This window comes from Styela clava, chromosome 5 (assembly GCF_964204865.1).
Source record: "Styela clava chromosome 5, kaStyClav1.hap1.2, whole genome shotgun sequence".
Taxonomy (NCBI): Eukaryota; Metazoa; Chordata; class Ascidiacea; order Stolidobranchia; family Styelidae; genus Styela; species Styela clava.
The window spans coordinates 11,160,314-11,177,634 of NC_135254.1; the positions used below are offsets into that span (position 1 = coordinate 11,160,314).

Sequence of the window (17,321 nt, forward strand, 5' to 3'; positions counted from 1 at the left end):
TGTATATTTATTCTCACCTGATACATCCTAGAATAGTAATCTTTACAATGTTTTCCATACTCTGACAAATAGAGTATATAGTCACGAAAATATAGTTTTTACAGGTAACCCAATGAAATCGCTATTGCTAAACTTTTTAAGTATAGTCTACTACGCAGTCTTCAAACGCGCTACTGGAATGACTAAACTTTCCGATAAAGGTTTGCTCTTTTCACTGCGTCTGCGGAATTTTTATGCCAGTATTATTTCCAAAAATGTCTGCGATTTGGGAAGTGCTTCCTCTTGGTTGTTTCCTTATGCGTGCGTTGATTTGAATTGCTTTTACGTCTCGTGCTCATCACTATCAGACGACATTTCATCGTTGTATCGTGGAAAATTTGCTTCAACCGAACATTCATGAACTTGACTTGTGTTTCCTTGTCGAAGACCCAATATTGGAAGCAATTTTAGGTAGGCTACTCCCAAAGTATGTGAACCAGGATAGAGTTAGGCTATAATTTTAGGTAATAAAACTAAAATAAAAATGGAATAAAATTATGGCCTAACCCTGACCTCGTTGGTAAACATACTACGTTCCGGTGCCCACCATCTTGGTTCACATACTTCGGTAGTACCCAATTTTACCATTGAATTTCACATTTGATACAGTGATAAAATAGGCATAGGTGCAGGTTTTTATGAAATGTTCAGGCAGCAATTTTGCTTGAAGTGTTCGTTGAAGTAATAATGGTATGAGCGTGCTGACATACATTGATAAATATGTAATGCGACGCAATCGCGTTTCTGTATCTTTACCACAGATTTACACCAGGGGTGACCAAACTGCTTTCGACCGGGATCGACTAAAATCTTTAAAATAGCTCGCAATCAACTGATCGTTAATCATGATCGACTGATTCCTGCCTAATTTTTAGTCGTAAGTTTTGAAAAACTCTCCCCCAACTTTGCCTGGTATCTATGTAAATAATATATTTGTGTTAGTGTGCAGCAAGACTCTTGAATTCCTTCGAACTGTAGATGTATATCGTATTTTGCACATGTACAGTACTGTATCCATCCTTCCGCCTTGAAGCACACAACAGGCGCTGGTATGAAATTAACCAACATCAGACGAGATCGACGTGTTGGCCACCCCTGATTTACACCAATAAGTGCTTTGCATATTGATATATACTAGACGCTATGCTACTTCCGAAACGAGAAGCTGCTTATTGATCGTATGTTGCTTTGTCTGTTTTAGCATCCAGCTTCAATGTTAAGAAATAACGAAAGGATTCAAAGATATATGTATTGACTTTCATTTCGATATTCGACACCGACGAATCGAGCATTCATTTATTAGATGAGATTGGTTTGTGTAAAATAGTTTACTATAAGAAAGTATCAGAAAAATATAAAAAACACGATTGCAACAAATACAATCAACAGTGTTCCTAATCGAAAAATAACTTGTTTCTCTATTTTTCTCTGTAGTCCGCAGTCGTATTTCCACGTTTTATTCATATATTTACGAATTATTTCACTTCTGACATTTTCAATTGGGAAAGGTTTATGGGGAATTTCAACGTTAAGAAATTCACACAGTGGTTTCCAGCCATCTTTCACGTTGTAGACTAAAAGTTTTTGACTTGGGCATATCGATTTAACATACAAATTATGCTGACGATATCTTGACCTAATAGGAATAATAATATAACAATATTAAAGTCAGGTATTTCAATTTAATTGGGGTTTTATAAACAACAGTATGAGCAAACTTAGTTTTGGGGTCTATTGTTGTTAAACATATAAGTGTAAAATTAGTATAGTATTTATAACCTGCTTGAAACCAATCAATTTATATCGGTATGTTGGAAATTATCTGTCGTAAATCATAAAACTTGACGATAGTAATAACTAATAATCACCTTAAAAACGTTTCCCGAGGCTTGCCAAACATTCGAGGAACACCAAGATAAGGTGGAATGAAAGCATTCTCCAATTGATGGAACTCGCGACGTAGAGGACCGGCAAATAATAGATGAAAAAGGTACAACACCATTTCATTCGTTCTTAAACAAGAGAATAGAGTTCAGAAGGACACGAAAGCCAATGCAAAATATTTTACCTACAATCTCGTCAAAATCCTATCCTGAACAATGCTGGAACTATAAAACGGCTACCGTATCTGTGGACTTTTTCAGAACAACAACAAGTTGAAGAAGAAAACCGACAACAATTCAACAAAGCTATCCAGAGGTCGATTTCGTGTCCAAAAAGTAATGTATACACAAATATTAGTCTGATAGCGAGTTCATCACGTTATTGCAGATTCACCATGGGTACGGAAGGAGTTTGATCGTGGATAGCATGTAGCGATAAACCAAGAGTAAAAGTAAATTGCACATCACTCACGGAGCAAACTTGTTGGTAACTTCAAAATGGTTTTTCATGCTTTCATACCATTCGTCTTCGCTTGATCTCACAGTTAGGATAACCTGCAGAATTTTTAAATATTTTAGCTGTCGACGCTTATATGTCAAAGTCCGTTTCTAGGCCATTGATTTATTTACCTTTGCGTCTGGAAACGCTTCCATTATATTCTCCCAAACCGCTGCTGCAGGCCAATCCATCACTGCATCGACATTCCCTAGAATCCGTTGGTAATCTTGTATTGTAGCGGTATTGTCTAAAATCTATAATGTACGTTTTAATGTAGTTTTCCGAGTTCACGAATAAAAACTATAGAGTCCAATTCCCACCTATACTTATTGTAGTAGTTATAATGGAATAAGATTTTTTTATTAATATTCAAATCTTCTCATTACTTTAGCTTTATTTTTAAACGTTTCATTTCCTTTTTATCCACGTCAACGCACATAAATCCCAAAACTTGATTGTTGATAAAAATGAAAATATATACCTTGTCCCATAATTCTTTGTCATAATGAAATTGTTCGAATACATCGTGAACATTGTAGCCAATAATTCTCAGTGCTTCGGCAATGGTTTTCGTACCGGTTTTACCTAAGCCAGCGCATATTATCTTCATTATGCAATAAATATAAAAACTTTGAAAAGTATGAAGGAGATAACGTATATTCAATGCTAGACGAAAGATATAATTAATTTGCAAAATGAGCCTAGAAATTGATCCCTTTATTTTACAAAAACGTAGCATAATTATTCAATATTCTCAAAATGTTAATTAATAAAACCATGGTGAACCATTTCATATCAAGGTGAGCAGTCTCGGTAAATTTCGTCGTATTTTCATGCTTGGTTCGAACATTTCCCTACCATTTCAATTGAACAATACACAAGTCATTATTTTGCGCTCATGAACTTGTACGACTCGTAGCGACAACAGTGGACTCAAAGTGCATTATTGCAGTGACTTGAAAACGAAGGAACAAACTAGTTGGCAGACTTCCGTCATTATCGAAGGCGTAACGACTAACGAGCAAGCTCTGAGTCAGCACCCATTGGTTCAAAAAACATCACCTTTGCTGTTCTCCGCTACTAGACAACAATAAATTTAGTTCACCTGGCGAACTATCTTATGCAACAAAATTACGGGTATGTCTGGTTTAGTGATCTGTATAGTTAAATTACAAGTTAAGATTAACAGATTAACAATGACACATATAACCAATTGAACAACACCGTATTTAGCAGCGCTAACTATCGTAATATAAATTTGAATATCTTTCTGTCATTGGAATAGACTATATTGCTAGCCGTTCTATCACAGATTTGTATATTTGCGTTGCCCAAGTATCTGTGGCATAATCCAACATATCTGTCGCTCCGTCAGCCCGATAGTTAACAGTGGATCAATAAATACTTTATCTCAATTTCATTCTACACTATATGCGAGTAATTCTTCTTGGCTTTGAGTAAGTGATACGAAGAAGTGCACTGGAGTGTAACAATTCATTCACTGCCCTGTCCTATTGTAAATAAAAGGACGTGCGTAGCGTGTGTAAAGGCAAATTATACATGAACAGCCTAAACTACAAACCAGGCGGAAGAAAATTGTCAAGTGGAAGAAATAACCATTTAGCCTATATTTAACCGCGTATTAACTTTACCATATTAGACGCATATTCTCAACAAAATTGCCTAGAATATAAACGAAGTTAAGACAGGTTTAAACGAAATCTGACAACATAGTACAAAATTAGGATTTGCCCCGTATTACTTTAAGTAATGTAAAACATCATAGCCTGCGGTATACAATACCTTGTACATACATATGTGACTATCTATGCCTTCATTCGCCAACCTCCTAAGGCTAGCAAAATGTACGAACTGTGCACAAGCGACTGCGTGTGTTGGTGGCAATCAACTTGGTCGAGAAAAATTATATAACACCCGTGCGCTGCGAGTGCCAAAAAAATGTTTCGAGATTCAAAAAATATTCCCCTGAAGATGATGAACTATTTCGTTGTCTTGTCGAAAATTGGTGCCTAATTTTAGAAGCCGATATTTGCTGAATTCACATTCTTTACAGCTTTCTGTAGGATTACTTCAGTTTCCTCTACATTGTGAAAATTAATATGGAGAAGCAAAGAAATTGATATTATCTTCTAACGCCGCCAATTGCAGTCGAAAGTCTTTGTAATAGTAAAGACCCACCTTCATAATCACACATTTCGGAAAAATTAGGGTCAGTTTTGCAAAGAAAACGAGACGATGGCGACTCCAATATACGAATAAACACGCAATGGAGACTAAAATCGAGATGATAGCCTTGCACGTCTAGAACCAAAATCCTTCAACATGGTCAGGTACAGAGAAGCGAACAATCGCTCCGGTTGCCTGGAATTGCATTGGAAACAATGTCCAGGAGCGCATCAGTCGCTTCAAATACTACCCAACATGACAACCATTCCAGTAAGGCCATAATTTTATTCCGATTTTAGTTCTATTACGAGATCTGGGACTGTTTGTGTTAGCCTGGTGACTATACGTCCAAAGGCTTCCGTCCCTTTACACAACTCGATGTAAAGTAGGCAAACAAAATTAGTTACCTCCATATTGGTAGACCCACTTCTGGAGCGCCTTGCATTTATATACCTTGTAAGAAACAAACGTTCAGGCAAGGCCAGAATGGCTAACGGCATGTAAACAAACGATGCATAAAAATAGCTAGACAATAAGTCTTTGGTAAATTTCCGCAGCAGCATAAACACGAATTTATGCACAAAAGCAATTATAGCAAATGTGATGATGACTAGTCACCCATGCGCCAATACAACAATTCAAGGCTACAAACCTAGACTAGTCCGTCGATCCAGTCTAAAGACTACATGGAAACATTGAATTCTCTTTATTTTTCTAATAATAAAATGACATTGGTTAAAATCAACACAAGCAGCAGCAAAAATAAAAGTGTACAATTGGTTACTTGTCACTGGATAGCAGAAGAATTATATTTGGCACAAAGATATGTACCAAGACTGGATAGAACAAGTCTTCAAGTCACCTGACAAATTTAGTTTGGAACATTGATTATCCTTAACTTCATTAATACCACTACATTACAGAACTTCATGCAATAATGGTGTTGGTTCATCGCAGAATGAATATTATTAACTACACTTGCAGCATAATATATGATTCAACATTATAACCTGATCTAGAATTGGTAGACACCAGACACGGTGGGAAATTTTTTTTTTTTTTATGCAATTTTGCTTCCATACTTTTCCCATCAAAGAGAAATTGCCTGGTTTCTGTTTTACTACCTGAAAACCTTATTTTCAGTCACAGACAAGGATTTTTACCTTTTTGTGCATGAATACGAATCAAAATAAAAGTACTTTTGTGCTCTAATAAGTACTTGTGAATTCTAACTTTTGTATTGGTTGTATACTAAATACCTTCAACTCTAAAGCCTTTGGTTTGTTTTTGCCATAAAAAGTGGAATACCATTAAACTGGTAAAATACACATTAGACTCGAATATGTGTAGTTTGAATGATGAACAGGGGGCCACAAGTTAAATAAAATAATACATGGTATCCTGTAAAACTGAAGATGGGCAAAAGTATATAGTAGAAAAGTATATAAGATAGATACAATTAGAAAAAAACAATGGTCTATAAAACTGCTATAAGTGTGTACCCAATGCTTGCAGGTGCTGTGAGGAGGCAGTAATAAAAATGGCTTCTACTATTTAGAACCACACATTCAGTTGACACAGTCCGGCAGTCGTTATTACATTCACAAAACTTGACAGATCTACTAGGAATACTTTAGTTATGGAGCATGGGCAATGTTCAAAAAAGATTGGCAAAAAATTTCACTACTAAATTCATGTTCTAGATCTTTGGTTTTCAACAACTATTCCTCTAAACCCAAGGGTTCCACCAGTACCGTCCATGGTTTCTGCAAGTTTCTATTCGAATCACGGTGTCTCCAGAATGTTGTGTCCCACTTCTCCCATGTGTCCCACTAGTCGCTAATACCGCCGATTGTTTCGCCTTAGGCACATATTATGGTTGGTGGGGCACGTTGAACAAGTGGGACACGACATTTTAGAAACACCCTTCAAATCAGAGTCTATTTTAATATGTGTATATTGTTTAACTATAATCATATACCTAATAAGTACGCCACTTGCAGATTTTTTCGTTTCGTCGGTATTAGGTTTGCTATTGTATATATTTATAGCTTAGGCAATTTATATAATAAAAAACAATTAAACTATTGCGCAAGGGTACCTCGAGCCCCTGGAATGTTATTTGGTGGTTCTGCTTCACCAAAAATGTTGAAAACCACAATTTTAGGTACTAGATAAAACAATTTAATAACTTAATACATTAACATGTGGATTTAGTGATTTCAACTTTTCATAATGAAAAAAAACTCCATTCACATCAATATATCATTAAAAAATCTGAATGAAACAAATTAAAAAATTTAACTGACGATTCGAACTTCCTTTACTTTAGTAACCATGATCACATAACAGAACTTTATTAAAAAATGACATACCCTAAATGATTTCTCTTGCCAAAAACAGTACAATGTTCACAATTTAGGTATAATACGCTCATCATTGAACATGGTTGATATATAAAGACAACAGATTTACTTTCCTCAAGGAAATTTTATTTCAATGCTTTCGGACTAATATCAAAAATAGAAAGTTCCATGACCAAATGTAGCCATTGTGCGCAGTCTTTTTCAAGTCAATAATGCATTGAAATAATGTTTCATTATTTTAAATAGACACCGCACGACCTAAGACTATAAGTTTTCATTTATGTTCCCAATGAAATTTACTAATGGTCTGTAATAATTGTGCACAACCGGTTTCCTTTGCAGTATATATTAGGACTAAAATGTAACTTTAATCTTACAGACTAAATAAAAATTCCAATGGCAGTGATCTAACTGTTAAAAAGTAAAACTAAAAGGAAGGAAAACTAAGGAAAGCTTTAAGACTGTACGCTGAGGCAGGGAATTGAGCGACACAGCTCAGCCCCTTTCGTTCCAGTTATTAAAAGTCTGGAAAATAGTTTCCAGAGAGACTGTACTATTTCAAATGACAATTATCTGTTAAATTGAGCATACCAGCCATAAAAGATACATGTAATGAATAGATTTAGTTTGAACTTCAACTAATCTGAGCGTGAACTGGTTCGGTCGCAAAATTTACCATCACATGAGGAATTCATGTTAAATATGCACTCCTAGCATGATTCTCCTTGATTTGTGTTAACAATCATCATTCTTTCCATTCAATACTTTTTCATCGACTCTAAATCTCTTGCAGTATAGCCTTCCCATTCAATAAGGTATTCAAACCGCTCTTTCCCATCATTGTCAAACCTTATGCGTTTCCCAAGCACCCTGAATCTCTCTCCACATTTGACTCTATCTTCTGCACCAAAGTATTGAGCCATCGCATCTCTGAGCGATTTGACATCATCTGTGCTTCCAGAAGAACTGAATAACAACATAGATTTAGTGTAATTTACAACAATATGATGGTTAATTTTCGTTTACGAGAGAATATAAATATCTAATGCGAGATAATAATAATTATAAATTTTTCTGCTGCACAATATCATGACAAGAAGACACTGTTACAAAAATACATACAACTGCTATACTAGATATGCGCAAGCAGCGCAAAGCATAACACATTAGGTAAGATATTATCCATTTGCATCATAGCATAACAGGTCAAAACATCTACGTGAAAGATGAATTTTAGTGCACCTAGATGCCGCATAGCCATAGCCTGTACCCAAACCTGGTACACATACTATGTTCAGGATGTGCGCCATCTTGGTGCACATACTTCTGGAGTTCTCTAGTCTAGTGTTAGTGATCAGAAAAACCATACCAAGATGAAGCAGCATCATTCAAGAAAGATGAGTTAGATCCCCATAATTTGGAAATAGAAGATCCACCTTCTGAGTTTTTACCAGAACTTGTTGAAACATCAGAATTCTGGAAAAACACAAATAAAATTCAGACAATCTTATTTGAGTACATAGTGCGGCCCCGGTATCTTCAAGGAATTTACCCAATCATGTTTGAATCGCAGATCTACAGACTAAAAATCTTTCCATATATTCCATATACAGATCCAAAAAATTATTCTATTATTAATTGATAAGAACTTATGTTATAATGGGTTTCAATATTAAAAGGCATCGTACTTTATTAGAGAATACCCAATTGTATGAATGCCAACCATTTTCGGCAAATACATGATTAAAACTAGGAATAAAAATTTGAATACAATAAAATGATTTAAAAATTTTTATATAATTGAATAAGATATTTATTAAACGCATAGAACCTTGCGTTTTCTTCGCTTGGATGGAGGACCAGGCCATGAAGCTTTGGACGAGTTAAGTGAAGAATTTGACAAGCTTCTTTTAAGACCCTCTGATTTAGAACGCCGGCCTGGTCTACCTTTCTTGGGTGGTGGAGGCATACTACCATCACTAGAACAAAACAAAAAATCATATATGATTAGAAACTCTGAAAAGATGTATACTGGATATAAGGGCAATGAAATAATTTGCAAGATAGCAGTAGCTCATTGTTTATTAAGGCTATGAAAAGTGATTCAAGAGTCTTATATATTTCTGTCGAATTATGATGTCTGACGAAGTATGAACTTGATCACACGAAAAGTTACAGTTTATGTGCAGAAAGACTTTTGAATCACTCAAAATAGTTACTGTTGTTACAGCATCCTTGCATTATATGTATCAGATCCACCGATGGAAAGGCACAAAAGAAGGATAGATAGTTAGTCCCACAGCTATGCTGATATAATTATAGATATAATAGTCAATATAGTGAATTCTATACATCTTTTCAAGAACTTGAACAAAAATGTCAGAAATGAACTACAGGTAGTTGTAAGTATGCCTCGAAAAATAAAAAAAATTTAAATGAAAACTGAATTTTCTTCAACGAATAAAATAAAATGAAGTTTCAATCGTTTATTCGATATTGTCCACATACAATGTGTATCTCTTAATACACTAGGTATCAGTTTCGGTTGAGTTTTGCTGATGAATCTAAAAAACCCTATACATACAATGAGTATGATTGCATTCAATACCTTTCAAATCTTTCAAACAAATTATCTCTGGCAGAATCTACTGGTGATGCTACGTTGAATAAACCACTTTTCACAAGATCTTTCACTGGACTTCTGACAGATGCCTGAAAAATATTTGCTTTTGAATAAAGAAATATCATCCAAAGCATAATAAAGCACTACCTGATACAACAATATGTGCACTCGCATGATCATTTTTTGACAAGAAAAAGGATTCAAAGAGTGCCTTATGTTTTTACTGGAGGTCAATGACAATGTGATGGATTGTGTATGCTTTCGGTAATGACTACAAAATTGTCACATCTGCATCTGTCATCAGTATTTGTCACATTATAACATTGGTCTCACTATTGAATTTATTAGTGTCATCTTACTTAGAAATTGCATAGCCATAGAAATTTCAAACATGAAAAAAAAAGTAGATATTTTGACGCTGAATACACAAAAATTTCTGATAGCTTTGGCTACATGGGTACTTCCATAACTCATATCATAACCATCCTCCTACCTGTGCATTAGAACGAGGAGAAACCGGAACACCTGGTTGACAAGGTCCATTCTTTTTCAGCGGAGTCGGTGAGTCACTAATCACAAATAGTAAAGATAGAAAATAACGTTATTATATTCTAAGTGAAATATAACCAAACGAACAAATTATTTCCATATTCATCATCAGTCAAAAACAAAAATTAATTCTACTGAGGAACATTCATGATTTACATAAAGAAGAAAAAAAAGAATAAAGGCCAACTGTTTCCTTTATGACCTACTCATATGCGTTTTGCTCTGAATAAGGCCTGGGCAAGCAGCCACTACTGAATAAGAAGCTTGAAAGAACTTTATATTCAGCATTGCCCATTTAATTTATTTATCCTCAGTGAGCCATTGGATCTGAGATTTGCAATACCATCACACCTAAGTCTAATGCTTTAATATTAGGCCGCAATATCATCAGCAACATCATACATTTAAGTAAAAGACATATCAGAGTTACAAAAAAAATTATGGTAGATGAATTTTCCATTTGGATCAAACATATAAAAATAAAAACAAGGTTGCAAAACTTACAACCAGCGCTCACAGAGCTTGAAACAATATTTTTACCTCAGTGCACCGGAACCATGTTTCAGGTCTAATGTTTCAAAAGTGTCATCATTAATTTCCAAACCGGCTGGTAAAGATATTGAAGGAGGAAGAGGTGGAGAACGATTCCTGAGACCCCAAAGTACTTTGGTTTTCTTGCATTCGGTACTGCTCTGAAATCTGTGTAACAGAAATCAGTGGTGAAAAACTACTATTACAACCTTGATTCTAATAGCAAGATGACCAACGAAGTCTTAATCTTTAGAAGGGATGAACAAATCGGATATGAAATATCGAATTTATTCTAAATTCGGAGCAAATTTATGTTAAAGTTACATAGCGACAATCACATCTAAAACAGCATAAATATAATTGTTTTCTCTGTGTTGTTTGTTACCAGTTGAGATATCTTTTGTTAGTTCTGACAGCTCAAAATCTCGAATTTTTGTTATAAGAACGTTCCAAATTATTCTTAAATTCAAAAATTTACTATGGAATAACGAATATAATGAATGTCGACTGAATTCGAATATTCGATTCATTTTGGACATTCCTGATCACGACATATCGAAGATTTTATTATTTTTTTTAAAAAAATACCTTGTTTTATAATGTTGAAGAGTGTCGTTAACTTTTTGTCTTAAATGAGATCTGGTAGCTACATCTTTTGCCATCTGTAAATACAACATACCTTTTTATTTATGACAAGAACATGTTGAATTAATTTAACAAAATACATAACACTCAGTGAAATATTCTAGACTAGCTCTCATTTCCTACAGTTTGTTGTTCTAGAGACGTATTCTGGTAAATTTTATTTACTAACATTTTTACTGAAATATCATGTAAAATAGTGAACAAAAATGCTCTACTGACCTAAATAGTTTTTAAGTTGAAATTAAAAAGTTGAGTAAAATTTAGCATTTATTAAACTCAAATTAAGATAGACAAACAAGTTCAAGAATACTGAATTATTTGAATAGTCCAAGATAGTTAATTACTATATTTTGTATACAAAAAAAAATCACATACACTGCCCAATCTCAGTGATTCCATATGTTTATTGAAGAATGTAATCATACTGTCGACATCGTAATATTTAACCTTCTTAGCGATTGTTATGTTGTACAGAACCAAATGAATAACATCAACCCTGCGAAAAAAAAAACATTAAATAACTCATTAAATTCAATAAATAACAATATAATACAGAAAAATGATTCAACCTATCCAACTTAACAACGAACTACAACCTTTAAAATCTCTTCTGAAAAATAAATTAGCTATTAGGCCATTAAATAGCCTAACTAATGAGGCCAAATAGTCTTTATTTGAATATTCTTACCATTTCATAGGTAGACGCTTTATATACTCATTGCCATTGTTGCATACTGCACACACGAACAAGTAATATCTATCACCATATAAGATTGGAGACTCAAGACATTGAAGACAAGCTGTTCAACAAGACAGGAAGGAAACAAATAACAGATAATACAAATTAATTCTATTAAGAGTCATGTTTCAAATTTAGGATATCGTCATGTGAACCAATTTCATTATTTCTTATTTAGATTTAATAAACTTATTCAAATATTACAGTATAAAAAATCAAGCTTGCCATAAAAAATTACCACAAGTAAAGTGGGTTACTTACTAGTACAGACATAAGAAAATTGCACCTATCTTAGAATTAGAAATAATGTCATTTAATATATCATTTTTATCTTACAATTGATTCTTGATCTCCACATTAAAAAAAAGATAGATGACATCAAAATTTCGTTTATTTCAAGGTACAAGAACAGATACTCTGTTCAAAATGTTGAAAAATATTGCCATAAGATTCAAACTTATATTTCGAACAGAATTACAACAAAAACAATATAAATTTCAGAAAAGGATTGTTTTCTACTTTTATATTCAATTCACTATTTGACATAAGCAACGTAAAATAATACCTTCATGAAACCATTGATCACACCTTGCACACTGAAGCATTTTTAAATACCAATCTCCTGGGCCACCACAGTAACAATATTTCTGAAAAAAAATAAACCAAACATTTTAACTATAAAATATTGAATATATTCTGAATATAGTGAAGCCTAAATCTATTTGCCTAAATCATATTCATATATTTATAGATATTAACCGTTATAACTCTTAAAACCGAAAGTTTACATAGTTTTGATCGGTATCCCCCCAGCCATCAGCTAGATAGAGACCTGTTTGTTATGGCCAGAAATGTGATTCCAAACTATTTTTAAAGTTGAGAATGTGGCTTAATATAACTGCTGTACTTCCAAATATATTTATTCAAATATATTCATTCATTTATTCACCCTGGGCTAATAAAACAAAAATTCATTGTACATTTCTATTACCTTTTTCAATAGTAAAGGTATGTCACTTGAGCGGGCAATTATATAAAATGAGAATATAAAATAAAGAATCAGGAGTCACCTCTTCTTCATTAATTTTATGATTCTTATTCCAAGTGAGGGAGTTTATGTCATATGGAAAAACACACTTCATCTGCTTCATCATTTCTGAAACAATAAAAAAATGCTTTGAAAAATGTCTGTCATGAAGGATATGCATACAATCAGCACAAAAGAAGTACAGTCAGGAATTTGAATTTTTCAAAAATGATTGTTTCTCACATATCTGTGGCTATTTGTAAAGAATACAATACAATGTAAGAGTATATTATATTTGATAATATATAAAAATAGCAATTGCTAAACAAATTATAGGCCTATAGGCAATGAATTTTTAAAACAGTATTGAAAATGAATGGCAAAAGAAATCATACCTCCAGCTCCATGCTTTATAGCTCCCCCATTTCTTACGCAAGCTGAAAATACACAATTTCTACATTGCCATGGCACTTCTTCATCTTTTAATACAGTAGAATCAATATGAGGCAAATGGCATTCCTGATGATAACCTGAAATTTTTTAATATAATCGTACTGTAATATAGTGAGTAGTGACAATACAATTCATAGCGATGCAACATAATTAGATACAAAAAATGGATGTTGGATTCAGTTGCTAGCTCTTCCAAAGCAAGCAATTAATACGCCGAATTGCTGTGTGGTTCAAGCATGTAACGATATAAGTCACTCATACATTATGTGCTTACATGCAGAATTCATTCATACAGATTGCAGTTGACGTATATTTGGGATGGATAAAAATTCTGAAATGTCAAAATCCCTCATATTTAGATTATTTTTCGCATAATTTTTACAAACATTGTTTTACATCAGAGACGGAGACGTTCAACAAACAGCTTTCGGGCCACAGTATGTTTCATGTAACATATTCACATGGCTTATAACATAGTATTCCACTAATTTAATAATGCATTTAATAATGCTTTTCCTTATATGTGACAGCCAAACTTTGTTTGTTAATAATAAGGCGAGTGTTGCAAGTTTGTAAAGTTAGAATGTAAGAAGCAACATGAAGAAATTTGATTACAAAAAGCAGAAGTGTAATACAATAGTCATTGAAATAGTTCAATGTTCAATACAACCAAGATGTGATGCAATGCAACACTATTGTATAAAAACTTTGCTTTGTACTTAGCTAATGGACTGTTAGAAGATTTGGTTACCCATGAAGGCAACAAGATATTGATAAATATTGACAAGAATCATTTGATTGGCTAAAAATGTCTGGCATATTTGTCAATATAAGTAAACACAGATTGGTTACAAATAAAATAACTCTAACCTTGTCCGCATTTATCACATAAAACAATTTCATTCGGTGGATCAGAAGCTCCATCTCTACATAAAACACAAGTAACATCTGACAATTCATCTTCATCTTCCTCTTTAACAATTTTACCATCTTTTGCATCAGAATCTTCAGATAAATTAATATGATGCAAGTCTTTGAAATAAACCCAGAATTTGGAATCATCCTCAAATTTCATTTCACATTGCAGACCATGATCATATACCTATAAGAAATGTGAATAATCGAAGAATAAAGCATACCATAGTACCAGTATACCTTATAGTAAAATGCAATTACCCTTTATCTAAACAGTTTAACCCGAACTGTGTAATATCTATGGACTAATTTTCATAAAAAATAGACCTAAAATTTAAAATTATTAGGTATAAATAAAAAAAAATTAATTTATAGTCAAATCATATACGATGAGTTTAAATTTCATTTACGGTAAATTATAATTTTCCCAGAATTGTTCACCCCTGTAAAATAAAGAATTTCAATTAAATAAGTTTCAAGTCAAAAGAATATGAAATTACGTAATAAAAACTTTCTTACATCACATATTGTGCCGAGATAATAAAGTCCATCTGACCACCTCGCTAAAACTTCCTGACCAGTTTTGTATTGCCCAAACATTTTACGATAAACATTATGTGCGGAATTTGCATGCATACGAGAGCTATATCCTTCGATTTCTCTTTTGTTTTGCAATTTTTGGTCGGATTTCTGATCAGGATGTTTAATTTTTTCTTCAATAGCTTTGAGATTTCCCTTGAAGTTAGTTTTTTTAGGCGATGGTTCATTTTTATGAAATCCGTTTAAAACCATATGAGGTGATGATGAGCATTGAGCAAGTTGCCCAGATGAACCAAATGATTTTATCTTCGAATATGCTTCAGTGACAGTTTTATCTGTTTGGTTTACAGTCTCTGACAATCCATTCATAACTGGTAACACAATTTTTGCTTTGCATGGGCTGAGCGATCCCAATTTTCTTTTTGAAATTTTCGTTGGTGATGCAGGTTCTTCCATACCGTCATTTACTTTATGCAAAGACGCCAATGCATGCCCATGCTTCGAAATAGAAGCCGTTGCAGTCAAAGGCTGAGATGCAGTACTATGAGAGGTATTTTTATTACGTACCATACTGCAAACAATTATTTGTTATATTCTGTATGAAAGAAAGAAAATTAGGATTCGCAACAAATGGCCTAGTGGAAAACAAGAGAGCAATACTTAAATGGACATAAAGGTACAATTATGAATTACATTGAGCAAATCTGAACAATAAAGTGCTGGGTGCAAAACATATTAGTACAGGCATTTCAGTATGAGTACACTAGAGCCCCCTGAAATTGCACACGCGCGAAATCCATTTTGCACTCCGAAAAATATGTGATTACCCAACAGTATATCTGACAGTCCGAAAGGTAGTGGAATGAAACAGCCACCAAGAAATAGTGCTGACTAGTTCTAACTTCTTATACGTCAAACTGATCTTTCGGCTTCATGAACACAGCAAAATGAACCAAACCAAAATATCACACACAATAAGTCTGAAGTGTTATAATATACCGTATTTATTCGATTATAACGCGCAAAATTTTGAACTGAATTTTAGGCAAAAATCAATGCTGCGCGTTATACACGAGGTCTGAGAAATGCGGTATTGAAAATGTGGTTTTAAACATCTGAAACGTGCGTGCGCTCGCGCAAGCACATTCCAATGCAGGACGATTTCGTGCAAGCACACGCGACAGCTCAGCGTGCGTTTGACATTCGTGCAAGCGTTCGATTTCGTGCAAGCACACGCACATGCGACAGCTCAGCATGCGTTTGACATTCCCGCTGCGTTGAGAATATTTATTTGCCATTATCGTACTGTACTGTAGATACCCATTATATATTACCCATTATCTATTATGGCAAGACAAAAACGTTCTGCATATAGGGCTGCATTCAAACTGGAGGTTGTTGATTATGCGGAAACTCATGGAAATAGAAAAGCTTCTAGAGAATTCAAGAGAATTCAATGTACCAGAGACAAATGTCAGAGATTGGAGAAAGCAGAAAGTTGTTCTAAAAGATATGAACAAAACAAAGAAAGCGCGGCGAGGGAGACAAGCCCGGTACCCAGAGTTGGAGAAGGAGCTTTATGATTGGATAGTTGATCAAAGATCTAGTGGGTACATGCGTACATCGTCACTTCGCTCCATATTAGACTCCGTGCACAAAAGATTTGCAAAGATTCAACCTTTAAAGCATCTAATGGTTGGGCACAAAAGTTTATGAGAAGGCATGGACTTGCACTACGCCAGAAAACAAAAATTGCACAAAATTGGATTTAGAAGTTAAGTTTTTTAAAGACGGGCATTAGCAATAGTATGGATGGTACAGAAGACGACTTGTTGTGGGATTCAAAATCAGGGTCAGAAGAAGAGGTTGAAAGTGATGTTCCCGCCGATTGGGACACTGATTTAAACATGACCCAAACAGAAATCGAACAGTTGTTTGGTGAATCAGAGACTGAATCCGATTTTGAAGAGTTTTGAATTACTGTGTGCTTTTAATAAATTTTTGTTCATGCTGTGAGTTGTTACCTTATGTGCTTACCAGTAGTTAGTAGAGAAAAAATAAAAAAAAGAATTTTATACCAATTTTCATTCAAAATTTAAAGGTGCGCGTTATACACGAGTGCGCGTTATAATTGAATAAATACGGTACATTCTCTTAATTTGGAGATGCTTGGGAGATTGTTTGAAATCATGGTGACTACAGGCACAGTATATTCAGATATTCCAGTACGGCACAGTTCAGCAGTTCTTTGATTCAAGAATTGGCACCACAATGAAAAACATCTATTATAACAGTGCATGCAAACCCCTCCTTTACGGAAAAAGG

General features: G+C 34.1%; 2 protein-coding genes across 2 annotated transcripts; both read right to left on the reverse strand.

The window, feature by feature from the left end:
• Nucleotides 1-1,276: 1,276 nt before the first annotated feature.
• LOC120344580 (uncharacterized) lies at nucleotides 1,277-3,184 on the reverse strand. The gene is made up of 5 exons (XM_039413875.2): nucleotides 2,903-3,184; nucleotides 2,553-2,675; nucleotides 2,395-2,477; nucleotides 1,908-2,051; nucleotides 1,277-1,675 (listed from the first exon to the last, which is right to left on the reverse strand). The coding sequence occupies exons 1-5, from the start codon at nucleotides 3,158-3,160 to the stop codon at nucleotides 1,384-1,386; spliced, it is 900 nt and encodes a 299-aa protein (XP_039269809.2). The 5' UTR covers nucleotides 3,161-3,184; the 3' UTR covers nucleotides 1,277-1,383.
• Nucleotides 3,185-5,299: 2,115 nt separating this feature from the next.
• LOC120344878 (metal-response element-binding transcription factor 2-like) lies at nucleotides 5,300-15,607 on the reverse strand. Its single transcript, XM_078112524.1, has 14 exons — nucleotides 14,976-15,607; nucleotides 14,412-14,643; nucleotides 13,484-13,618; nucleotides 13,132-13,217; nucleotides 12,627-12,708; nucleotides 12,011-12,122; nucleotides 11,698-11,818; nucleotides 11,266-11,339; nucleotides 10,687-10,845; nucleotides 10,091-10,166; nucleotides 9,583-9,686; nucleotides 8,806-8,953; nucleotides 8,344-8,450; nucleotides 5,300-7,940 (listed from the first exon to the last, which is right to left on the reverse strand). Exons 1-14 carry the CDS (start codon nucleotides 15,564-15,566, stop codon nucleotides 7,733-7,735), a joined length of 2,235 nt encoding a protein of 744 aa, XP_077968650.1. The 5' UTR covers nucleotides 15,567-15,607; the 3' UTR covers nucleotides 5,300-7,732.
• Nucleotides 15,608-17,321: the final 1,714 nt, after the last annotated feature.

Coding starts and splice junctions, on each gene's coding strand:
- LOC120344580 (XM_039413875.2), bottom strand. CDS start 3,160: ATGCTACGTTTTTGTAAAATAAAGGGATCAATTTCTAGGCTCATTTTG. Junction 2,478..2,552: donor AAGCGTTTCCAGACGCAAAG/GTAAATAAATCA, acceptor AAAATTCTGCAG/GTTATCCTAACTGTGAGATC. Junction 2,052..2,394: donor GTTACCAACAAGTTTGCTCC/GTGAGTGATGTG, acceptor CTCTTGTTTAAG/AACGAATGAAATGGTGTTGT.
- LOC120344878 (XM_078112524.1), bottom strand. CDS start 15,566: ATGGTACGTAATAAAAATACCTCTCATAGTACTGCATCTCAGCCTTTG. Junction 14,644..14,975: donor ATCTCGGCACAATATGTGAT/GTAAGAAAGTTT, acceptor CATTTCTTATAG/GTATATGATCATGGTCTGCA. Junction 13,218..13,483: donor TATAAAGCATGGAGCTGGAG/GTATGATTTCTT, acceptor TTATTGTTTCAG/AAATGATGAAGCAGATGAAG.